At 41.5% G+C, this 25,126-nt stretch overlaps 1 protein-coding gene across 2 annotated transcripts in view; it reads right to left on the reverse strand.

Moving 5' to 3' along the window:
- The window catches only part of cacna1bb (calcium channel, voltage-dependent, N type, alpha 1B subunit, b), a 176,178-nt gene that overhangs the window by 22,699 nt on the left and 128,353 nt on the right, over positions 1-25,126 (reverse strand). The window contains exons 28-41 of one of the 2 annotated variants that reach the window (XM_086052698.1): positions 22,625-22,721; positions 19,819-19,979; positions 19,546-19,695; positions 17,527-17,728; positions 16,927-17,091; positions 16,117-16,227; positions 15,308-15,391; positions 10,307-10,423; positions 9,615-9,680; positions 8,611-8,702; positions 8,357-8,507; positions 6,568-6,695; positions 3,490-3,558; positions 92-188 (exon numbers count right to left, since the gene is read on the reverse strand). In XM_086052698.1, the coding sequence (XP_085908824.1) occupies positions 92-188; positions 3,490-3,558; positions 6,568-6,695; positions 8,357-8,507; positions 8,611-8,702; positions 9,615-9,680; positions 10,307-10,423; positions 15,308-15,391; positions 16,117-16,227; positions 16,927-17,091; positions 17,527-17,728; positions 19,546-19,695; positions 19,819-19,979; positions 22,625-22,721 (1,690 nt within the window). The remainder of the gene's footprint in view (positions 1-91; positions 189-3,489; positions 3,559-6,567; positions 6,696-8,356; positions 8,508-8,610; positions 8,703-9,614; positions 9,681-10,306; positions 10,424-15,307; positions 15,392-16,116; positions 16,228-16,926; positions 17,092-17,526; positions 17,729-19,545; positions 19,696-19,818; positions 19,980-22,624; positions 22,722-25,126) is intronic. The other variant, XM_086052699.1, reaches the window with a different exon arrangement.

The raw sequence follows: 25,126 nt of genomic DNA on the forward strand, positions 1-25,126 counted from the left end.
AGAAATTGGATGGTGTTTGACAGTTGGAAGCAGGATACCAGCAGTGACTGAACGAGGCAACGGAGAGATGAGGGGGGAGGGGGGATTCTACCTTATAGGCGATGCGGGGTGGGCATTTCTTTCCCAAACCTAGAGGAGGGGACATGTCTCGAAGCATCTCGTACATATCACGATAAGTCATGCGGCCACTTTCCGCAGAGATGATAGGAGGAGGCCATGGTGGAAGGAATGGAGATTTCCCATGTGTGAGATGGTACAGTAAAGAAGGAGGGGTGGGGAAAGTTTCATCAACAAAACAAAACAAGAAAAATGGCAAGGAGAGTGGGGAGGGGAAAGAGAAAGGGACACAGAAATCCTTGTTAATAAGATTTCCAGGATATCATGATATGGAATCCTTGTTGGAGTTAAGGATTCAGGAATGGATCCCAGAGACGATCGTTAGGGAGAAGGCTCTGGAGAACTACCTAGATGGAGGCATCCCAGTGAAAGTTGTGCATTCAGAAGTTAGAGAGCATTTTGTGTTAAATGAATACTTTGATTTTTTTAAGAATAAAATGCAAAGGCTATTCGAAAAAGTATATCCACATTAGTTACAATGGCTTTACAGGGCAGCCTGCTTTTATCGTAAAGCCATATGATCCATACATCATTTTGTCCTGATTGGATTAATCATCCAGCAAAACATACTATCGACAATGATGATCGACATTACAATCTATGAATCAGTGCATGTGTGTATGTTCAAACTCTTCTAACATATGCTCTGGGTGATTTTATTGTAATCTTAAAGTTCAGGTGTGGCAAGATTTTGCCTAACTTTCTCACACCTCGTCTTTGTAGTATGGCAGTACGATAGTGGAAAAACGTGACATCGGCGCACTGATTGGATGACTGTTATAGTTACGTTATAAGTTATCAAGTGTTAGTAATGTCCATTGATACTTTTCCCTCATTGGTTGCCGATGCACATTTAAGGTTGCATCTGATAGCTTAAAGTCAAGTTAAAGTCAGATAAAAGCATACAATTTCATATGAAACTTACTGTGATACACATATTATAAACGCATTTTGCATCCCTACTTTACAGTACAACATTTTATATAGCTTCTGTAACACCGAAAGATTTGTTGTTTTTTTGTTTACAAATGAATGTCAGTGGAAATGGTTTTGCTCTCCAGGGCTTAATTAATTTGAGAAGCTGCTCATGTGATAATTGTTAACAGTTGTCCAGATGCTCGCTGGTTCACCACCACATCATTCACAGCCAGTGTATGTAATAAATGTGTAGTAAACATCTGGATTGATATAATTAAACACAGTGTGTATTGTTTGTATTTTGCGCTTCAAAGATTAAATCGCAATTGGTCACTCAAGACACCTCTGTCAAAGTCACTGCATTGTCTTTAAAGCGAAAGTCAACCCAAACATATTTTTTTCAAGGATATGTTCCGAGCAGGCCCACTAGTTGAAACACAGCATTCTGATTAATTTTGCGTTTGTGGAGAATAAATTAAGCAGCAAATTGCACTAGTTTTTAGCCATCTCTAGGGGCGGCCATTTTGTCTTCTGTCGACTGAAAATGACATCACAACTGCTCTCAACGACCAATCACGGCTCAGATTCAGAAAACAGGTCAGCCGTGATGGGTCGTTCTGAGCAGTTGTGATGTCACTTTCAGTCGACAGAAGACAAAATGGCCGCCCCCGGAGATGGCTAAAAACAAGTGGATTAACACTTATCCACAAACGCAATATTTATCAGAATGCCCTGTTTCCACTAGTGGGCCTGCTGGGAACATATTCTTGAAAAAAATATGTTTGGGTTGACTTTCGCTTTAAGCCTTTCATAAGACAACGCTAAATATCTTAAATGCCAGAATAGCGGTGGAGTATTCATTCAAGATGCCCTCTATCTTCTAATGCTAAAATACAATAGCAGTAACCAAAGTGGAAACAAAGCACACAAAGCTCATAACTCTGCATTCATTTCTGTGTAAAAACATCTTGTTTGGTGTCTTTCGTATGAGCCTCACTTGTGGCGTTGTTTCTTAAACTTGCCATGGTTAGCTGCATGCTGGTTAGTAAGGGATCAATGCATATTTGTATGCATGTGTGCCCATGTCGTTCTCTGGCACCTCAGGAAATGAAAACAGACATTCACGGTCCAAATCATCACAGTCCCTTTGAAAACAAAAGGACTGTGAGAGAGTGCAAACCTTATAGGCCACCCTGTTAGGGCACTTCTTCCCCAGGCCCAGTGGAGGTGAGATAAAACGCAACAATTTGTACATATCTTGATAGCATATCCTTCCACTGAAAAAGATAAGACATGATCAGTGATGTTAGGTCAGAGGTCATCTCATGTTTCTGCTTGGTCATAACTTCAATGCTCAAAAAGAACATACCGTCGCTGTCGGGTGGAATTCTTGTACTGTCAAATTGACAACTTGACAGGAAGTAAAAATAAATAAATAAATATAAACGGCAGCTTGTTTGAGTTCGCAGGTACTGCTTCGTTCAATGTGTATTATACCTTCTACTGTTATGGCACACTCACGTCAACATAATACTACCTAAAAAATACATTCAATCGCTAATTTAACGCTGGCATTGATTAAGACAGTGCAAACACAAAGTCCGCCCCGTACAACATCTTCTTGAATTCCTTGCAATGAGCGACGTAATGAATAAAACAATGAGCCAACTAAGCCCATTTATTATTAATATGAAACGGAGACTTACCTCCGTGACACACGAGGGTACTTCTGCAATCAAGCACCTCAGGGATCGATTTTAAACAAACAAGCCAACTTAAATGTAGCTGACCTTATTATTTTCACTCATTGTCTAAAAAAAATATCCAAATGCTAAACAGAGGCGACAATTACGCCACACAGCTTCCGCAGAACGAGGAAACCGAAGTAGTGACAGAAGTAGAAGCGCCATTTCTACAACACTTCTCAATTATAAGTTGCGTTCAAGAGCAGTAATGTATTTGTTTTCAAGCAGTTTTCACCTAGCTAAAATTGTGTAAAAATTACAGACGAAGTGGGGAAGAGTCCAATAGTAACGATTTGTGAAAAAATATGAATTTGACCCTATTTGGACATGTGATGTTTCTGCCGGACAGCGACGATATACTGAAGATGTACACTTTATATACTAAACAACAGGTACATTTGTTCGCATTTTTTAAAATTGTTTTTATAGTTCTTTTTCCAACTACAGTGGTACCTCTACTCTACTACGAAATTAAATGGTTCTTGAAGAAATTTCTTAAGTAGAAAATTTTGTGAGTAGAGACGTGTTTTCCATGTATATGCCCTAATCCGTTCGAAGCCCCCCAATATTCAGACCAAAGAATAAAAATGCATCAAAACATGTAACAAATACAAACATGTTACAATTAGATTGTTGAACAATAAATGAGAGTTGTGCATAATGTATAAAACAAAGAATAGAGTAAAGAATAAAAATGATGGTCGTTTACCTTTTAATTGCTGTCCTCATCGCTTTTTGCCCTCTTTGGTTCATGTTCTCTCTCAGAAGTGGTTTGTGCCTGGCGTTTTGTAAAGAACTGATTTAATAACGTGGCGACTGTCGATACATTACGGTCATATTCTTTGGCGAGATCAACCAAACGCATCCCTTTTCATACTTTTCTATTATCTCTTTCTTTCTTTTTCTCGTTTCTAATTCACGTTAAACTATCGGAACATCTCATGGCCCGAGGGGCGAATGACGAGGACGCTGCATAGACATATTTAACACGTATATATCTATCTACCTGTCTATCTACACACATAGACATATACGGTAGAGGTCCCTCTTAGCCAATGGGATGCCAGGAAGATGCTAGGTAATAGCCAAAGGCAGAGCAGCTATGAGTATGTTGCGTTCAGGAAACTCCGGAGCTTTGAGTACCGGCCCATACTGTATTTTTACCTTTCGTATCTTGAAATTTCTTTTGTAACAAGAGGTAATATTTTCCCGTTGAAGCGTTTCGTAACTTGAAAATTTCGTATGAAGAGACGTTCGTAAGTAGAGGTACCACTGTATTATAATTTGGTTGGCACATCAGCACAATCATTCATTCCAGGCTACGTTTACACCACAGTATGTTCCCGGCAGCCATGGCAGCCCATTTGCCTGAAACGTAATGCAATGTGGAATTCCGATGATTATTTTTCACTGTTTCCTAAATGTGAGTCCCAGCAGCTCAAAGGCACAGAACGGTTCGGCCCCCGGTTTACCACAGATGCCAGTACGTTCCCTTCCCAACCTGTGGTGTTGGGTGGTTGAAGTTTCTCAAGTTCTGTCAAGGATTTGTACAAATGAATCATGGACTCTCAGCAGCTTTGGAGCATGTTTACGCTCGACTGTTGTCCAGATTCTGCTTCAATGTTAAGGGAGCACAATGTTGCTCAAAAGATGCTTAATATTAGTAGTATTCATTCAATAAAGTCACTAATAAATCTCTTGTAGCAAAACATGCACAAGAGCCCATTATTTACGTACACAGTTACACCACGCAGACTGCACAGTGAACTCAAAACACATCCAAGATTTGATTATACTTTACTATGTACTGTTAAGTTTAATTGTATTTACCCAGTCTCACTACAGCTTACTGGTGGAACAAACTTTTCGACAGTTTTAAAATCTCACCGGGCATCCACAGCAAATATTGGCCTGTCACATGCGTCCATCCCGTTCCCCTGCATTGTCTCACGATCAACCCACAGTCCACAGTTGCCTGAAACGGGGCTGCCACGGCCACGGAACGTACAGTGAAGAAAAGTGGATCCAAAAAAAAGTGTACTCACCCCTGTTCAAATGCCAGGTTTTTGTGGTATAAATACAACTGAGTCCAAGATAATTAATTTCCCCAAAAATTCCAACATTAATGTGGCCCTATAACCTGCACAACTCAACTGAAAAATGTCATGTCATGTCATCTTCCAAACCGCTTATCCTATATAGGGTCGCGGGGAGTTGCTGGAGCCTATCCCAGCCGTCAATGGGCGAAGGCAGACTACACCCCGAACTGGTCGCCAGCCAGTCGCAGGGCACACATAGACACTGTCACTGAGCGGGAATCGATCCCACGCTGCCCGCACACAACTCAGGCGTGTGTACCACTACACTATCAGCGGACACTGAAAAATGTTTGTCACCTTTTTTTTTGGAGGGTACTGGGGATGTGGGGCAGGGGGGGTAATAAAAACCAACCCCAAATTTTGTGGTTGCACAAGCGTGCACACCCTCTTATAACTGGGCGGTAACTGTGTTCAGAACTAATCACACTGAAATTAAAAGTTTAAAAAGGTCTGCACACACAACAATTTAGTGGCTCTGATTAACCCCTAATAAATGTCAGCTAGTCTAGTAGGCTTTTCTTGACTTTTGTGCATTTTAGTGGAATGTGCTGACACTGATTGCTATTTCAAACTGTTCATAATTCCTTGCACCTCATCTAATGTCTCGGATCCCTTGAAATGAAACAGCCCAGAAGCATGACACTGCTGTCATCACCACAAAGGTATGGTGTTGTTTTGGTGATATGAGCAGTGTTGTGCTTGTGCCAAACATACCAACAATGATAAGAGGGTGTGCAAACGTGTGCAACCACATCATTTCATTTGTGAAAGGAACAAAATGTGAAACAATGTTTCAATTGAGTTGTACAGGTTGCAGGTCGTATTCATGGTGGAAAACGTTTTGAAATGACTCTTCTTTATTATTATTATTTTTTTAATCACTCAAAACTGACAGGGGCGTGTAAAGTTTTTATATCCACTGTAGTGTACACGTATCCTTTGTCAGGGCAATTTTACATAAATGTTCAAAATCTTAACATGAGTGTTTTAAACCCATTAAACAAGGAGGGGGGGGGGGGGCAATCCACCCCCATCAGACATAGTACACACTTGGAGATGTGTAAATATTTTCAATTAAATCGCTTCATTTTCGTGTTTTAATTACATGATTTACTCATCTATATTATGCTAAAACACAGAATATGGTCTCACTGACATCAAATCATTTATAATTACTGAACTAAATTGGAATTTTAAGAGAATCTCTCATGTGTCAGAAAATGACAGTTTTATAGCTCACTTAGCAGCAGTCCTGACTCATAAACAAGGCTCCAGTAAATCCGGAATCTACTTAGCCTTAGGATTTACTCTCCGTGCTAAAATATGTAAAGTAGAGCAGGGTGAGTGTGGCAGAGAGCAAAACTTGTATTGTCCCACTAGTGGGAAAATGTCTTCCCTTCACAGTGTCGTGAGTCCGTGACTGACTAATATCTTTAGAGGCACTTGGTTTAGCAGGAAGGAGGGGACGTTTGCTGGATTTCCATGCATCAGGCACGCCGGCTGAGGGCTTGTCACCCTTCTCAGTTGGCACGGGGCTCAGGCTGTCATTCACCCCGCTGGTGATTCTAAGATGGGATTTTTTTTCCCCCTCTCAATGGCATTAAATCATTCAGTTGGAACACCGAGACCCTCAGCAGAAGATCCTCTTCTAGCATCGCTATACAATGGAGATCAACTGAAGCACCTACCATGCAGCAGGGTCATACTCTGCCCATACACGGATGAACTCATCGAGGTGATGAGGACCCAAAATGGAGGCATCCCTGGTCAGATATTCAAAGTTGTCCATGATGACAGCAACAAATAGATTCAGCATCTAGTGAAGGGAAAACAAACATGCATAAACATCTGACAACATGTGAAAACAATCAAAACAGGTCATCGAAGATTCTCAAAGTTTACATAGCGAGCTGCTTTTAAAGCAGAAGTTAACTCAAACATATTTTTTTCAAGAATATGTTCCCAGCAGGTCGGCACGGTGGTCGACTGGTTAGCACGTCCGCCTCACAGTTCAGAGGTCGTGGCTTCGATCCCGGCTCCGGCCTCCCTGTGTGGAGTTTGCATGTTCTCCCCGTGCCTGCGTGGGTTGCCTCCGGGTACTCCGGTTTCTTCCCACATTCCAAAAACATGCATGGTAAATTGATTGGACACTATAAATTAAAGGTGTGATTGTGAGTGCGGATGTTTGTTTGTCTCTGTGTGCCCTGCGATTGGCTGGCAACCAATTCAGGGTGTCCCCCGCCTACTGCCCGAAGACAGCTGGGATAGGCTCCAGCACGCCCCGCGACCCTTGTGAGGAGAAGCGGTATCGATAATGGATGGATGGATGGATGTTCCCAGCAGGCACACTAGTTGAAACAAGGCATTCTGATTAATATTGCGTTTGTGGATAAGTGTTAATCCACTTGTTTTAAGCCATCTCTGGGGGCGGCCATTTTGTCTTCTGTCGACTGACAGTGACATCACAACGACCAATCACGGCTGACCTGTTTTCTGAATCTGAGCCGTGATTGGTCGTTGTGAGCAACTGTGATGTCATTTTCAGTTGACAGAGGTGACCCCCCCCGGAGATGGCTAAAAACGAGTGGATTAACTCTACAAGTGCAATATTTATCAGAATGCCCTGTTTCAACTAGTGGGCTTTCATAAAAAGTTCAGGTGTGGCAAGATTTTGCCTAACTTTCACATACATCGTCTTTGTAGTAGGGCAGTACGATATTGGAAAAATGTGACATGCAATGAGTGATGAATAATGTGATTGCGATATTATTGCAATATTTAACATGTACCAAAAGAAATTACATTATTACCAAATGAATTGCTTCATGTGGCAATGTGACAGGTGCCTTGTGCCAACACTTCTTTCCGATTGGTGGCCTTCGGCGGGAAAATGGCCATCCAATCAGTGCGCACTGTGTGCAGGAGCCCTCCCATCAGCACACTGATTGGATGACTGTTATAGTTACGTTGTAAGTTATCAAGTGTTAGTAATGTCCGTTGATACTGTTCACTCATTGGTTGGCGATGTACATTTAACATTGCATCTGATAGCTTGAAGTCAGGTTTGTGTGGAATAAGTGTTAATCCACTCATTTTTAGCCATCTCTGGGGGCGGCCATTTTGTCATCTGTCGACTGAAAATGACATCACAACTGCTCACAATGAGAAAAGAGGTCAGCCGTGATTGGTCGTTGTGAGCAGTTGTGATGTCATTTTCAGTCGAAGACAAAATGGCCACCCCCAGAGAGGGCTAAAACAAGTGTATTTTGCTGCTTTATATTCAACAAACGCAAAATTAACAAGAATGCCGTGTTTCAACTAGTGGGCCTACTGGGAACATATTCTTGAATAAAATATGTTAGGGTTGACTTCCGCTTTAATGGTTTCTTAGGCCTGAAAATATGCACCTACGTCTGCTTGAATCACATTGACGGAATTACTCTATTAGTGTGTTTTACAAGGGCCGAAATTACTGACCAAGAAGGAGCAGAGGAAAATGAAGGAGACAAAGTAGAAGTAGGCAAAGTCACTTCCGCACTCTTTCCCTGAAGTTCCTGAGAGTTTGTCACATGACCGATTACTGAGACATGAAAGCATAATTTCATGCCACGCTTCACCAGTGGCACTCCTGCAAAATGCATAAAAAATACAAAGGAAAGACACAATTTGAGCCCGGAGCAATATTTATGATTGTGTCAGCATGTTTAGAGTGCGGGTGTGTGTGTGTTCACCTGAAGAGAAGGGTTAAAGCCTGGAAAAAAGTCTGAAAGTTGTTGTGGTGATTTATTGCAGTCTCCTCATTCAGCTCGATGTTACCAAACACCTGGAATGGGAGGGAATCATCTTTAATGTGCAAAGTTGCTTTCAAAGTAGTTTCTGGAAGTGTTGAAATATTTGGATTATTGTGGAGCTTTTCAATTTAGTAACTTTGAACACCAACTCTGAATGATGACAACTTCATCTAAGATTAAAACAAGGCAAGAGACCTCCACTTTATAGCGCAAAACAATTCACATTTTAAGCGTTACTTATTTATTTGAAGTACAGTAAAGTGGTTGTTTATAAAATAATCATCTTTCTTTCTTTGGCTGTAGCATATGTTGAAAGATGAGAACATGTTAAAGAGAGAGAGTGCAAACAGCTGTGTGACTCACACACTGTCAGTGCAGTAAAACCATTTTGCTTTAAATATGTATTTGCCACATAGCACGTTCATCCTACTGACAACAACAGCAACAAAATCCGCTGTATACTGTTTACAAGAGGTGAAAAATCGCAGTCATATGCACACAAGCTGAAAGATATACTGTACGAATTCATCTTATATGCTGACATGAAAAAAAAAATCAATGAGCAGAATCATAAATTATGACCAAAAAATTCAACAATGGACCATAGCACATTTCACCACATGTGTTGGGGAGACTTCATCATGGTCCAGTGAATGTGGCAGGAGTGTGATGACTCCCATTTAACATGAGGTTGAATGTGATTGCTTGATTCTGAAGACAGCCACATCTCACTTATAAGAGGTGTACACATTTGTCCAACCGCATTATTTCAGTTCATTTCTACTTCCGTCTTAATAAGATTCAAAATGTAGAAAAAAAAAATCATAAGTAGAATGAATGGGATAAATGTTTTAGAATGATTTATCTTGTTTTAGGATAAATAAAATGAAGTGGAACGTCCATTCTAAAACGTCCATCTACGTGACGTGCATGCAACAACTCACCTGCATCCCGATAATGGCATAGATGAAGAAGAGCATTGCAATGAGCAGGCAAACATATGGCAGGGCCTAAAAACACAAACACACGCAAGGCTGTACAGTACAGAAGGCTTCAGATTTTCTGTCTCCGTTTCACAGACATGTCCATGTCAACACTTGAGTAGTGCCTCTCTGTTATGCCTCTTTCTTTGCACACAAACACATCTGACTTACGCTGCAGGTTATGAGCATCCACCAGGTTTGTTTAACAATCTAAACTTTCAACCTTACCTGCTGGGCTGAGACATTAGCTGTAATTAAATAGCCACCTTTTAACACACCAATTACTGTCCATTTTCGTCTTTAATAAAAGCTCTCACCACTGACATTAAACCTGCTATAAATTCCTTCAGCTGTAACTTGGCTTTTTGGATTTAACATGACATGATCTATCTGCAGCCTTGCCAGTGCTAGTTTGCGAATTTTTATAGTAAACAGAGTTTGCAGTCGCCTCTTCAACCTTTTTAGCCTTCTGTTTGTCTTATACTTGTGGTGTTTATCTCTAAATAAATCACAGTGGGAAAATAGCAAACTAATGCAGTTGCTTTCTTATACTTAGGGAATAATTACTCGCCTGCGTTATCTGCATTTTGAACGTCAAGACTGTAACTCCTTTCCACTCTGTATGTAAATGTGCATGAGAACTGTTTGTTCACCTTGAAGGACTGCACAAACGTCCACAACAAAATGCGAATGGTGTAGCCCTGCCGAAGCAGTTTGATGAGCCGGGCCGCTCTGAACAGCCGCAGGAAGCTCAGGTTAATCATCTTGTCCTGGAGGAGATGAAAGGGAACAGGAAAACGTTCACAGCGAAACAACAACCTTAGGAGAAACTATTTCCCTTTCATTTGTACTGTTTTGTTTGTTTTTTTAACCGGTAATCGGAAAATGGTGTCCGCTGATAGTGTAGTGGTACACACGCCTGAGTTGTGTGCGGGCAGCGTGGGATCGATTCCCGCTCAGTGACAGTGTCTATGTGTGCCCTGCGACTGGCTGGCGACCAGTTCGGGGTGTAGTCTGCCTTCGCCCATTGACGGCTGGGATAGGCTCCAGCAACTCCCCGCGACCCTGTATAGGATAAGCGGTTTGGAAGATGACATAATCGGAAAATACTTATTGAGAGGCCAACAAAAGACGGCCACGTATGAGCTATACACTAACAATGCATGTCTAAACATTGAGCATGGAAAGGTTTTATAAAGCTTTTTATTGAATTTACGCAATTTTATTTCATCAAGTGGTTGCAAAAACTAAAATCACCTCCAGATACAATCAGATCAAATCCAGATACATTTTTTAAGTAGACCTATAGTCTTCTTTAAAAATGTATCTAAATTCAGATTTGTCATGACCCAGAGGCATCTCGTATCCATGACCCTGCGGAAGAAGGTTCTGAACTGGGAACCATTGTCCCTGAGGGGTGCATCGTGGGAGCAGTAAGACGGGAGGTGTAGCAGAGGATACTGGAGGCACTGAGAGGGACCTCAGTACCGGATGCCCAGATGGAAGACTGTGGGAGACTTTGTCCCCACCGCTGCGGTCCGAGGTGCTGCTGTGGGGCCGCTCCTCCAAGGTGGCATGTCATCCCGGGGTTAACCGTACCCTCCAGCTCATCTCCCAACATTTCCGGTGGTTGGAGCTCAGGACAGACGTCAGTCTTTGCAGTCGTCATCGGCTTTGTCAAGGCCTGATTTGCCTGTGCCTGCAGCAAGGAAGACCACCAGCCGCCTGCTGGATTGTTGCAACCTCTCCCGGTTACGCCTCGCCCTTGGTCCCATATTGCTCTCGCCTTCATCACCGGTTTTCCTTCTTCCGGGGGCAAGTCTGTCATTCTCACCGTTGTTGACCGATTCTCCAAGTCCGCCCAATTCATAGCTCTTTCCAAGTTACCTTCTGCCCTCAAGACCGCCAACCTCGTTCAGCACGTATTCCAGCTACATGGGATCCCAGAGGATATTGTGTCCGATCGTGGTCCCCAGTTCGTCTCCGAGGTATGGAAATGGTTCTGCCAAGCCCTCGGGGGTCACTGCAAATCTGTCCCCCAACTATCACCTGCCATCAAATGGACAGTCCAAGCGCACGAACCAGAACTTGGAGGCAGCGCTTCAGTGCGTTTAGTGTGGTCTAAACCCACGTCCTGGGCTGTCCATCTGCCCTGGGTTGAGTGCGCGCGCAACACTCTTGTCTTGTCGGCGGTCTCCGTTCATGGCGGCTTATGGCTACCAGCCACCGCTGTTTCCTTCTCAGGAGGGACTGGTGGAGTTCCCGTCGGTACAGCTCCAGTTACGGAGGGCCCGTAGGATCTGGAAGGAGACCAAACCTGCCTTGACGTGCACTGCGTCCCGCAATAGGACGATTGCGGATCGGCAGTGACGACCAACACCTTCGTACCAGGTGGGCCAGAAGGTGTGGCAGTATACTCAAGATTTGCATCTGGATAGCTCGTCTCGTAAACTAGGGCTGAGGTTCGCGGGACCGTTTGCGGTAAAGGCCGGCGTCAACACTGTGTCCGTCAGGCTCCGGTTCCCGCCTAGCCTGAAGGTCCACCCAGTCGTTCACATCTCTCTGGTCAAGCCGGTGTCGTCCAGTCCTCTGGCTCCTCTTTCTGTTCCGCCTCCTCCTCCGCGGTTGGTCGATGGTGGTCTGGTATACACAGTGAAGGAGATTTTGGACTCAGGGCGCAGGGGCAGGGGTGTCCAGTACCTAGTCGACTGGGAAGGCAGTGTGCTCCTGGATTGTTGACCCGTCCCTTTTTCGTGATTTCCATTCGTCCAACCCGTCCAAGCCAGGTAGTCCACCAGATGTTTTTTTTTTCTTTCCTTCCAGATGGAGTGGTGGCCAGTTCCCTCCAGTGGCGCACCTGCCTCTCATTGTAATCAGCCTAGTTTAAAAGGACTGCCAAACCATTTGTGCCTCGTCAGGTTATTCCTTTGATTGCACCTGACTATAGTCGCCAAGTATTGAATTTTCTAGACGTTCTCACACTCACTCTTCTTGTTTTGATGCATTTTTGGCCATATTAAGTATTGGGTTTTTTGTTGTTAAGAATATTCTGGGTTAAACCTTTACAGATTTGGAATTATCTTGTGTTTTTATGACAAGCAACCTTCGTTTCAAGTTTCCTTTGTTCACGCGGAATTGGTTTGTGTTCTTGTCTTGGCACAACAAGCAATTTTTGTTTTTATGATCCTTGCCTTTTGCAAGCGTCTTTTGTTAGTCTCGTTTTCCTGGTTTTTCCATTATCAGCACTCTTATTCGAACTTTGTTGTTTTTGCGAGTTTTTGTATAGCTGTAAGTAAACTATTTTTTGTCAACATCTATCTGGGTTTTCTGTTTCTGAGTCCTGCCTCAAAAACTATAGGTATCCTTTATAAAACCAAGGATATCCTAAATAAGGCATCTTTATATATATTATATTGCTCATTATTACTGCCGTACCTGATATGGGGACACACTTATAAAACAAACACTCAGTCTATCTTTAAGCTACAAAAAAGAGCCATACGAATTATTAACCACTCATCTTATATAGAACTAACTAATCCATTATTTATCAAGTTAAACACTCTCAAATTCCATGACTTAGTTGAATTTAAAACAGCACAAATAATGTATAAAGCCTACTATAATCAACTTTGCCACAGTCTCCAGAAGCTGTTCAAAATCAGAGAAGGTTGCTCAGGTAAATGTGTGTCTGTATTTGTGAATAACCCACCTTAGTATTAATAGAACATGATTTCCAATATTTTATAATGAACAAGGGGTAGGACTCTACAAGTTATTTAATTCTTCCTACTCCCCTTGAACATATAAACTTTACTGAATTAAGATAAGTACTGACCCTTTATTTTTATTTTTTTGTTTCCTTCGTGTTTTTCATGTTGTTTATATGTTCAATAAATCAAATTAAATCAATCGGCCGATTTTCATGAAAAATTATGTGATCGGAATATTCAATCAAAGTCTTTTTTGCCGATCAAAACATCCGATCACCCGCAGCTCATGCTTGGTTGCCGCGAGACGAAATGGCAAACAAGTTGATTTGTTTAACACGCGACGACGTCTCTCTGTCCAAAAGCATCGCTCGCGTCGCCCTGCATGCATCCGCGCCCGCCCGCGTGAGCTACATTGACTCCAATTGAAACGCGCCGCCAGACAGGCTCCCTAACGCAGCCGTGCCTCCACTGCGAATAGAGGGGAGGGACGCAACACAAGGCTGCTAAGCGTGTGTGTGGAGTTTGCGTCTTGTAATACTGTATATGCCATGAAAAGGTAGCTCGCGCGGGGAGCATGGCCAAACGTTTCAACAAAACCAACTTAATCCGACATTTGAAGAACAAGCAATTGGGAGACTACGGTGCGTTTATAATAATAATAATAATAATAATAATTAATAGTTAATATTGCATAATAGCAGTCACCATAAATAAATGGAAAAATATACAGATATTCCATGTGATCTGAATCGATATCGGCCGATCTCACTCATGCATGATCGGTGAAAAAAAAAAAAAACTATACGCTTGACACGTAAACATGATACGCGGCCAATTTTGGACCAGCCGCACTAGCGTTGCGTTCATTGCCTGCACGGTAAGCACTTAATGTGTGGCTCAAAGCCAGCCTCACATATCGCCACATCCATGTTGCGAGCGTTGTCGGTCACAACAGCGACTCCGTGATTTGGCCTCGGGAGTTCCCATTCGGTGATAGCTCCTTTTATCATCTGCTATATTCCAAAACACCGTCAAAAGAAAATAGATCTCGTGCGGTGCAGGGACGAGAAATATCGTGGCGTTATAACCCGTCCCATCCCTAATATATATTTATATTACTACATATATGTGTGCATGTATTTCGATAAATCACGATGTCATCTCTCTTAAGTCTCAGCAACATGTCACACTGAAAAAAACACTTGACTTGACTCAAGCAAGAGAAAACAAACCATAGGGAGGAAAAATGAAAGAATCAGCAGCCGACAAGAAAAGCCACTTACCGTCTGTGTCAGTTGTGACACGGAGGGCAGAGTGAGGGCACAGGCGCCAGGAAAGGCATAGCAGATGATGGAGATAGTGACAAGAGAAACAGAGAAAGGAATGTGAGAGAAAAGAGACAGAGCGCAGACCAACAATCATATGATGAGAAAAGCACACAAAGATAGAAAGTACATCTGCCACATACAACGCCACAATACCCCGCCTCAGTCCTCCATTCCATCAATGGGTCCATTACTAGAGTCAGTTCTCATAGCTGCCTTACAGTAGTAAATGCATGATGCATGCTTACATTAGTGATTTTTTTATAATCAAGAAGCCAAAATGAAGAATGAAAGGTTAGAGAAAACTATGCCTTTGAAGCTTTGCTTTGTTCAGCCTTGTGTGAAGAAAAGAACATAGAAAAGTATTTTGATTTTGCCATTTACATGTTGACCACTTTAACCAAGATGTCTTTTGTTGGCCAAGGAAAAATTGCCTTGAGAATCTGAAACTCAATTATTCATCATTGAAAGCAGCTAGTTAGCTTAACTACGTGCACATCCTTCTGCTGTGGGTGAATTCCTACTGCAGTTGCTAGCATACACAACACAGTGTGCTCATGTTACCATTGAGGGATTGGTGAGCCAGAGGGTGCACTCGATGAGGTGCAGGTCTTACCTTAATCTCTGTCACCAGGATGTCTGTTATGCTTCCCAAAACCGTCACAAAGTCAAACACATTCCAGGCTGCTTTCAGGTAATTCTAAAATACAAACCAACCGATTTTATTGTGACCCGTTCTGCTAAAAATAAAAACAGTCACATGTAATTTATAATGGTTGAAGTTCCAGCAGAATCTGACAGCTCCCAAATGAAATCCTCATTAATCTTTCCTTAAGACAAGCATTAGGATTCGTTAAGAGAGTCGTAAAATAATAGATGAGAATAAATAGTCAACGTTTATATGCAGTGACTAGCAAATGCTGTCTAAAAGTAGAGCCTGGTGCTGTACATACACTTCTGAGTGGGAGAGGCTGAGAACATTCTGCAAGCTCCAACAAAACATGTGGAGGTAACTGGTGTGTAAGAAAAGCAAATTAAGAGCCAGAACTACGCTTTAGATGAAACAGTTCATGCAGACCAGATGGCTCCATGTGGAAATGCAAAGTATCACATCTTTGAATTCCTGCCTTCTTAGCTGTGCTTATCGGTATGAGTAATTTTGCATCTTTGTCTGGAGTTTGAGACCTAAACTCAGTATTTTACAATAATGTTTCCCTGAGTAGTGCTCTGTGACTGTTTCTTAATTTGCTCGGCTTTCTTAAGATTCAACACTAGAGACTGAATTTCTAAAGAATCCTGATGATTTTAGCAATTGTCTGGGATTGCAGTCAGTTTCACAGAGAATAATAATCATTAAAAAAAAGTACAAATAAATAAATAAATACGGACAAGTGTTTGCAGAGTGCAATAGGAGCACATTCTCACCAGTGGACCAAAGGCAATAATCTTAAGGATGCACTCAAGAGTGAAGAGGGCAGTGAAGACGATGTTCAAGTATTTCAGCATGGACTCGTAAAGGTCTGGTGCTCCATAAAACTGAGGAGGAAAGGTAAAAGGCACATAAGTGTACGGTACGGTGGCTGACGAAAGCGCTCGAGGAACGACTAATGTGTTTATAATCCGCAACATTACAATGCTCGGAGGTGCAAGGGGAGAAAGGAGGCCCCTCAATATGAACTTTAACTCCAGCACTCTAAAAACAATTGGGGTTAAAAATAACACAATTTGGGGTCAAAAAAGGACCGATCCACTACTTGGGTCAATTTGAACCAACTTTCTGGGTTGTTTTGCAGAAAACCATCCCAAAAATGGACAGTTTTGTACAAAACAACCCCCAAATTTGGACTGTTTTGTACAAAACAACGCAAGAAGGTGATGTATGCACTGCCTACTCTGGTATATTTCCTCATAATTCACTCACGATCCCTTGTCCCAGGGCTCCATAATATATGACAGTCTATGTAGGAACATACCTATAATAATGGCGCACTATCAATAGAAATATTCAACAGGCTATTTCTGTTGCTAATAAATAGACATCTCAGTAAAACCATGTTATTTCCTGATTGTGTTTACTGACTAATGACAAAATAAAAATATCAAAAGGTATGTTGTTTGTGCACGAGATAAAGTAACTAGATAAAATAAAAATACTTTTTTCAGGGCAGCTCTAGTCTTCAATTTGTGTGATGTAACTTTTTCTTTCTGAGGAATACATATCGTACTGTAACTCACCTTCATCATCAGCACCACAGTGTTGAGGGCAATTAAAGTCATAATGGCATATTCAAATGGAGGCGACACCACAAATTTCCACATCTTATACTGGAAGGATTGCTTGTTTTCCGGCATGTATCTAGTCAGCGGCTTGGCATTTATGGCGAAGTCAATGCAAGCCCTCTGTTTGATAAGGAGACACAATAGAAACTGTGTGAAATTCTGTTTAGAATAAGGAGCTTTACTCCAACCAGAACTAAGTCAATCAGCATTTAAAACTAAGTGCGGCAGATGGCTTGCATCAAAAAAAAAATTTGAGTGTTGTTATATCATAAAAAGATGAGACTACAAATGCTCTGTGATCACAAGCAAATAATGTAAAGACAAAAAGAGCCTCAATCAAAGTCCCTGTGGGATGGAGATGACAAAATACAGAAACAAACATCATTTTGCAATTTGGCTTGTGTGCACAAATTGTAACGGTCAAATTCATTTGTTTTGAACATACTTCAATGAAGAATTTGAGACGGAAGATCAGTGTGCCTTTAGCAAAGCATGAATACTATAGTCGCAACGTGAAAAATGTAGACAAGCCGATAAAAACTTCCACTCTCATACCTCATTCTTTTCCAGGCTACACTCAGACATGGCTTTGTCTCCCTGCTCTTGAAAGGTGATGATAATCAAAGCCACAAATATGTTGACGAAGAAGAACGGGAACACCACAAAGTACACCACATAGAAGATGGATGTCTCCATGCGGAAACCTGGGCTGGGGCCCTGGTCCTCATAGGTGGCATCCACTGAGTGCTTCAGCACCCTGAAAGTGAATAATGTCATTTAGAGTGATGATTTATAAACACCATCTGTGTAGAAATGCACTGCATCCTGTAAAGCAACGGCTGCTTTATAATGTAAGAAAAAATATCAGATATCAGAAGTAATTTTCAGTCAATAACTATAAACATTACTCATACATTTTCCATTAACTCATTCCCTGCCAGCCATTTTCAGACCCTTCTTTACCCTACCGCATGACAATATTTGCAAAAACATGCAAATACATACCTGGAATTGAATGTTTGGATTCTTAACTCATTCACTGCCATTGACGAATTTACTTGTCTTTTCACAGTCCAGCCATTCAATCCCAGGAATTTATTTAGATTATTTTTCAAACGTTAGGGTAAAGGGGGACTGAAAATTCTAGCAGTGGATGGGTTAACGGAGAAGTCAAATTCAAAATGTTTTTTACAATAATATGGTATATGCGCCTCCACTAGCCTAAACAGCATTCTGATTAATATTGCATTTGTGAAATATGAATTGAGCAGCAAATTCCACCCGTTTTTGGCCATCTCAGGGGGCGGCCATTTTGTCACTTGTTGTCGACTGAAAATGACATCACAGTTTCTCAGGGTTCAGGTAATGATCAATCACGGCTCTCCTGTTTGCTGAAGCTGAGCCATGATTGGTTGTTTCCTGAGCCCTGAGCAGCTGTGATCTTATTTTCAGTTGATAGCAAGTGACAAAATGGCCGTCCCCTGAGAGGGCTAAAAACGAGTGGATTTTATGACTTAATTTATATTCCTCAAACACAATGTCAATCAGAATGCTCTGTTTAGACTAGTGAGGCTGCATAGAACATATTGTAAAGATTTTTGGGGAGTTGACAAACTATGCTGCAAATCACAAAAGGAGACAACCTGAACACTCACTTATGAACGCTTACTTATTTTCTGATGTGTGCGACTCGAGTAAGGCGTGAGACAGCTCACTAACAAATTGATTGCAATGTGGTTCGATTCACAGTACAATACAGGCATGTGTTGACAAAAAATCTTGGTAAACCACATGATGATATGTTTCGTAGGAGATAAAAGAATTGTGTGGTGAAAAATATTGCTGAGACTCCAATTCGAATCATTCTGTCACCAACCGATCCTTACCACACCACTTTTTAGAACATTTCCTTTGGTGTACCAACTACAGCATTATAGTACCTCTAGGGCAGAACTACGTACAGGACTCACTATAGTAGAATGACCTTTGGTTCAAAATCTGACCTTAACTCTCTGCAATGAAAATGGAGTCAGATAAACATTTAATCGTTCCAAAGTGCACCAGAATAAGATAAACTGCACTTAGTGATCATATTGCTCAGTGGTTAGCTGTTGTAGCAGTTGGTTCAGATTTTTGCATAAAAACATATTATCGCAAACAAAGTTGAGCTTTTCTACTGAAATGATTGCGCTGCCACTGTCAATTAAGTTGAGCGAGACATTAGGTGACAACAGTAATTAGTTAAATTAATTACTTTCCCGTCATGTAACTCAAATCAGCAAATAGTCTAACAGCCCTAGGTGGATCTTGGCAGCGATGATGATTATGATGAATGTATTCATTTTGGCACGGACTACTTGAACGACACAAGGTATTTATACAATGAGCATTGATTGAATAATGAACATACAAAGCCGAAGAAATACATTGGATTTCATTTCGTCTTCATGTGTATTGCATTTTCTCAAATTGGCACAGCTAAATTTTAATGTTTGGATCACTGGTTTCTACTTTGATTCTTGATCATGAGTGATGGTAATATGCAGCTTGAATGTGCTGATTATCCTAACTTACAGAGGCCAGCCCTCTCCTGTGGAGACGGTGAATAGCGTTAAGAAGGCCCAGAGAACATTATCGTAGTGGAACTCATATTTCTTCCACTCTCTGGGCTGAGCTTCCACATCACGTCCGCGTTCCACTTTGTCATAGTCCAGGAACTGACCCCTTTGAGAAACGGGAAGAGAAAGAGCCTCAGTTGGAATCAAGAAAGACAGAAAAAAAACTCTCGCTGGGTTTAAAAGTGCTACCCAGAAATTAGAGGAAGGCCAAAGACTGTAAAATGTGTACCTGCAGTCTTTCTCTAGACCCTTGGACTCATCAGTGCAGTAGAAGAATTTGCCTTTAAAAAGTTGCACAGCGATAACAGCAAAGATGAACATGAAGAGGATGTAGACGATGAGGATGTTGAGAACATTCTTCAGGGAATTCACAACACAGTCAAACACAGCCTGAAAAATAGACAACACAAATGTCAGGAATAAGGAGACATCTGGCTATACTCTACATATGCAGTCATGCATCAATGTTTGTCCTCTGAGTTCTACAAATTTTGCGTTGGATGTTTTGTGAGATAAAGTACTTTGTGTATGCACTGTGACGTCTGTGCAATCCAGACCATAAATAGTCTTATGCATGGATGACCACAATCATATTTTTACATAGAGTGAGCCAAGTATATCTCCCCCCTGTCCATCATTGTGTTATCACAGAAACCATGTCAGCCTGCCAACCTCCATTTTACTCAGTCACTCTTCTTTTGTTACCCCACTGGTCTTATGTCTTCTATAAGAAAAAACATCTTTTCAGCATTCACACCCCCAAGTCACACTGACATGTGAGTGTTATACGATGTACTGTAGACCAAAACAGACCATTTTTAATTAAGATGCTCTACACAGACTCCACGGAAAGTAATAATTTGCCTGATAGCCAGAATCCATGCTGAGATGGATATCTATGATACTTCAAGCAAGATATGGTGAGATGATAAAGAAACTAATCTAATGAATGAAAGGTGCTTCCATGGTGTAAGCACCTTTTCATTTGCAAGGACACAAAGCACAGCTTCAGCAAAATGTGCCGCTTGTTCTAAAAAGTTACTTTTTAAAATTCAAACACTTAGATTACTGAAACAATGGTCTATTCCTAACAATACATTCATCAAATCAAAGACGGAAAATAAATGATGTTATGTCACCGCCAGAAGGGTCCATTTCCACCTACTAATGTAACCCATTCCACTCACAGCACTGTATCTGGGGATTGCTATGCTTTGCTGTGATGTATGCCATACTCTTCCGTAGCATAATTGCTTCAGCGAAAGTAATTGCAGAGTGAATTTGAATTTCTACTTCTCGATGGCTCTTTTATGAAAATCATTAGATTAGTATTCCATCCATGTTCTCTACAACTTGTTCTTGGTAGAGTCGGCGGTAAGATGGAGCCTATCCCCACTAATTTGGACGAGAGGCAGGATACACGCTGGACTGGTCACCAGTCAGTCACAAGGCACACACCTGTATATACGAAACAACCATCCACATTCACATTCACACTCAAATTCTGACTTTTCAAATAATTATGCATCTTTTAGGAATGTGCTAGGGAACCCTCATAAGCATGCTAACTCCACACAGGACGATACGGACGGACACCCATTTTGTGGACAGACGGACAGAAGATGAGAAGTCTCTTAAAAAAGATGGACTAAGCAAGGACGGAAGTGAGTTTTCGTCCGTCCCTCTATTCGTCCATAACCGGGTCAAATATCAACTAACGTGTTGTGTTGGGTTCTTTTGAAAAGAAAGATCACTATTCTTTTCTGTGATACCACGGAGCCGCCTTGATCAACTGCACTTTTTAATGTGCATTGCACAGGCATAGTCTGACATTAATATAATCCATCCATCCATCCATTGTCTATACCACTTATCCTCACAAGTGTCGCTGGTGCGCTGGAGCCTATCCCAGCTGTCTTCGGGCAGTAAGCGGCGGACACCCTGAATTGGTTGCCAGCCAATCGCAGGGCACACACAGACAAACAAACATCCACACTCACACTCACACCTAGGGGCAATCTAGAGTGATCAATTAACCTGCCATGCATGTTTTTGGGATGTGGGAGGAAACCGGAGTACCCGGAGAAAACCCACGCAGGCACGGGGAGAACATGCAAACCCCACACAGGGAGGCCGGAGCCGGGATCGAACCCACGACGGGGCGAACTGACGGAATTTAAGGACGGAAGCACTTTAATAATAAAGGATGAGTACAGGCGGGGTCGACGATTATTTTTATGAACGGAGGGACGAGGACGAAAGGGTACCCAGTTCGCGGACGGAGGACGGACCGGTAAAAAAGGGTAAAGTGCCCATCTCTGGTAATTAACATTCCTGTATACAGTATGTACAAAGGAAACCTTGCAGGCCAATTCTTACATCCAAACTCTCAAAATTACTAATATGACAAGAAATTAAAACAGCACAAACATCCAAACAGAAAATCCGGCACGTTACAGCTATTAGCTTCTGTCCAGAGATTATGATGTTATGAGCAAATAGGCTTTGCCAGAGGCACTTTTACCCCTCTTTGCAACCAACTTACAAACCATACCATACCATACCATACCATACCATACCATACCATACCATACCATACCACATATTTGGACCAAATATAATGGAATATGTTTTGTTTAACATTGAAATATAAAAGATGATTAAAATATTAAACATATAGTAGTGAACAACTATTACGGAAAACCTGAAATTATTTTTTTTTGAAAGCAGTAACTAGAGGATTCAAGACAGTAAATTTCCCATTTTCATTCGTGGTGATGTCGTCTGTTCCTGTACCCAAAGTGCCAAAAAGGTTTACACCGTGTAAAATCGATCCAAAATGAATCAGTGCTGTGCAAAATCACAAATACTAGTGTGTGTGCCTGCGTATAACTAAGTTGAAGGAAAAAAAAAACCCAACAAAAACACACCCACACACACACACACACACCTACTGTCTATAAACAGTGTTGCCACTTCATGCCATTTGTTTTGTCCCGAATGAGCTTGATGAGTTACATATTGGATTACTGTACCTTCAGTTTGGGCAGACGTTTAATGGTTTTGAGTGGCCGCAAGACTCTGAGGACCCTCAGGGACTTAATGGTGTTGATGTCCTTGCCTTTTGTCCCTCTGTGGAGATTGAGATGACAGTAAATTTGTGAGATGTTGAGTAACCCATTACCATTAAACCCTTTAACCTTTCTAAACGCTTCCATCCTCTTAAGAGTAGCAGACCGCAGTACATCAAATAAATGGTCCACACAAGGAGAAATACCTGCTTATGATCTGTTAGTAGTGAAATACAGTTAGGTGAGGGTTACACCATGTTATTCTACAGAAACCAGGGGAAGATGTTACATTAGCAGTGCAAAGTAAATTTGATGAAATAGGCAAAATTTGTCACAAATTTGAGACATTCATGCCATCCTGCATGCAGTATTTTGTTCATATTACAAAATATTGTGTTCGTAAAACTCTACATTGAGATAAGACTTTGTCACTGCTTGCTAAGTCAGCTAATAAATGATTTTGCATAAGACAATTCTACCACTTCCATGGTCAAGATGAATTCTATTTGCACTTCACTGGTAGCGTTCACTAACACTTGAACCACCTTTCTGGAGAATAACATAAAAACAAACAAACAAAAAAAATAGAGTAAATCAGCAAAGAATCAACCTCTAGTTGAGGTAAAAGCTTCTTTGCAGGAACCACTACCATGAGTCTTTGGCTAATGGTGCACCTTTAATGTACTAAGACGGAGTTGTGTATACTCCTCCTGAAAGGATTGTGTACAGCTGAACCATCACTCACGCAAAGACTGATGTTGGCCAAGGACAGTGGGGAGAGTGAGATTTGATTAGAACTATACATGTATTTATTGTACCTGATGGAATTGTTTTCTCATGTGGGATTCACATATGCAAATGCTAAATGAGACAAAGAAGAAATATACAAAGCAGTCTCTATACAATGACAGCCAAAATGTGATTAAAGATTGCAGTTGTGATTTACATGAACAAATTTGCTTTACTAAACATGTTTTTACTCAAGATATTTTTGCAGTTGCTTTTTCTGGTCATTTTATTATGTGCCTGCTTGTGGAGCAGTGCCCTCCTTGTAAATGCACTACAGTAATGCTGAGCAGTAGCTAAAGATAGCGTGATGCATACATACTGTAAAGCAGTCTATATTATTATTTCCCATACGTATACCCATTCATCCATTCATTTGGAATGGCTGCCAGTCAATACATTCACGCGCACATCCACACTTAAGGAAAATCGGAATCATCCATCCATCCATCCATTATCTGTACCGCTTCTCCTCACAAGGGTCGCGGGGCGTGCTGGAGCCTATCCCAGCTGTCTTTGGGCAGTAGGCGGGGGACACCCTGAACTGGTTGCCAGCCAATCGCAGGGCACACAGAGACAAACATCCGCACTCACAATCACACCTAGGGGCAATTTAGAGTATCCAATCAACTTACCATGCATGTTTTTGGAATGTGGGAGGAAACCGGAGTGCCCGGAGAAAACCCACGCAGGCACGGGGAGAACATGCAAACTCCACACAGGGAGGACGGAGCCGGGATCGAACCCACGACCGCTGAACTGTGAGGCGGACGTGCTAACCAGTCGAACACCGTGCCGCCCAATCGGAATCATCATTTACATTAAAAATTGCATCCGACCACAGGGAATGATGTAAAATCATGATCAAACTGCCTTTGGCATACTAACTGCTAGCAAGTTAACATTTCAGCTATTCTCATTTGAAACAGTACCTGACTACATGACACAATAGTATATCCTTATGGATCTGCCTAATCAATTTTTGTGCTCAAGTTGTTTTGTTGTTCTATGTTAGCATACATGCAGACATACACAAAAAGACTTACCATGGGAGTATTCAATAATTCTTTATTATAAATAGGCAACAGGGGCGAATGTAAAATAAGCACAGAATAATTGCCAATTTGTCGGGCCCGAAATTAAAATAGTTCTACAAGGTGAGCCTAACTCTCAACAAATAAGGTAAATGCACGCTTTTGCATGCTTTCTTTAAAACAGTAAACATCACTTAATTTGTCAGAGGATTTGGTAAAATAGTCAAATGTTAGAAAACTAGGGTTGCCAACTCCTTGAAAAATAAATAAGGGGCACCTCATCGGCAGGGAAGACCGACCTGATAGCCTTTAGCTAGGGATGGGCGTATCGATACCAAAATATTGATATTCCGATGCAGAGTGCTCAATTTTAATTATCGCTCCTCAAGATACAGATATAATATCTAGAAGGTTGTATTGTCATACAATCAGAATTTTCGCTGTGTGTTGCCAAGGGCAAAGAGCTTTCTGTCTTGGCAGGTACATTTTTGACGACTGCAGAGTAAAACGCTGAGCAAGACATGTCATAGTTGAGGCTCAAAAATGAGCTCACCTTTAATCGCCTCAGCAGAACATTTGCTTCAAATATTTGTCCACTTAATCTTCAAAAAAAGAAAAATAATGTAACCAATTTTTTACTGTTTTT

This window comes from Filicampus tigris, chromosome 15 (genome assembly GCF_054856515.1).
Source record: "Filicampus tigris isolate MCC_2025a chromosome 15, RoL_Ftig_1.0, whole genome shotgun sequence".
Classification (NCBI taxonomy): domain Eukaryota; kingdom Metazoa; phylum Chordata; class Actinopteri; order Syngnathiformes; family Syngnathidae; genus Filicampus; species Filicampus tigris.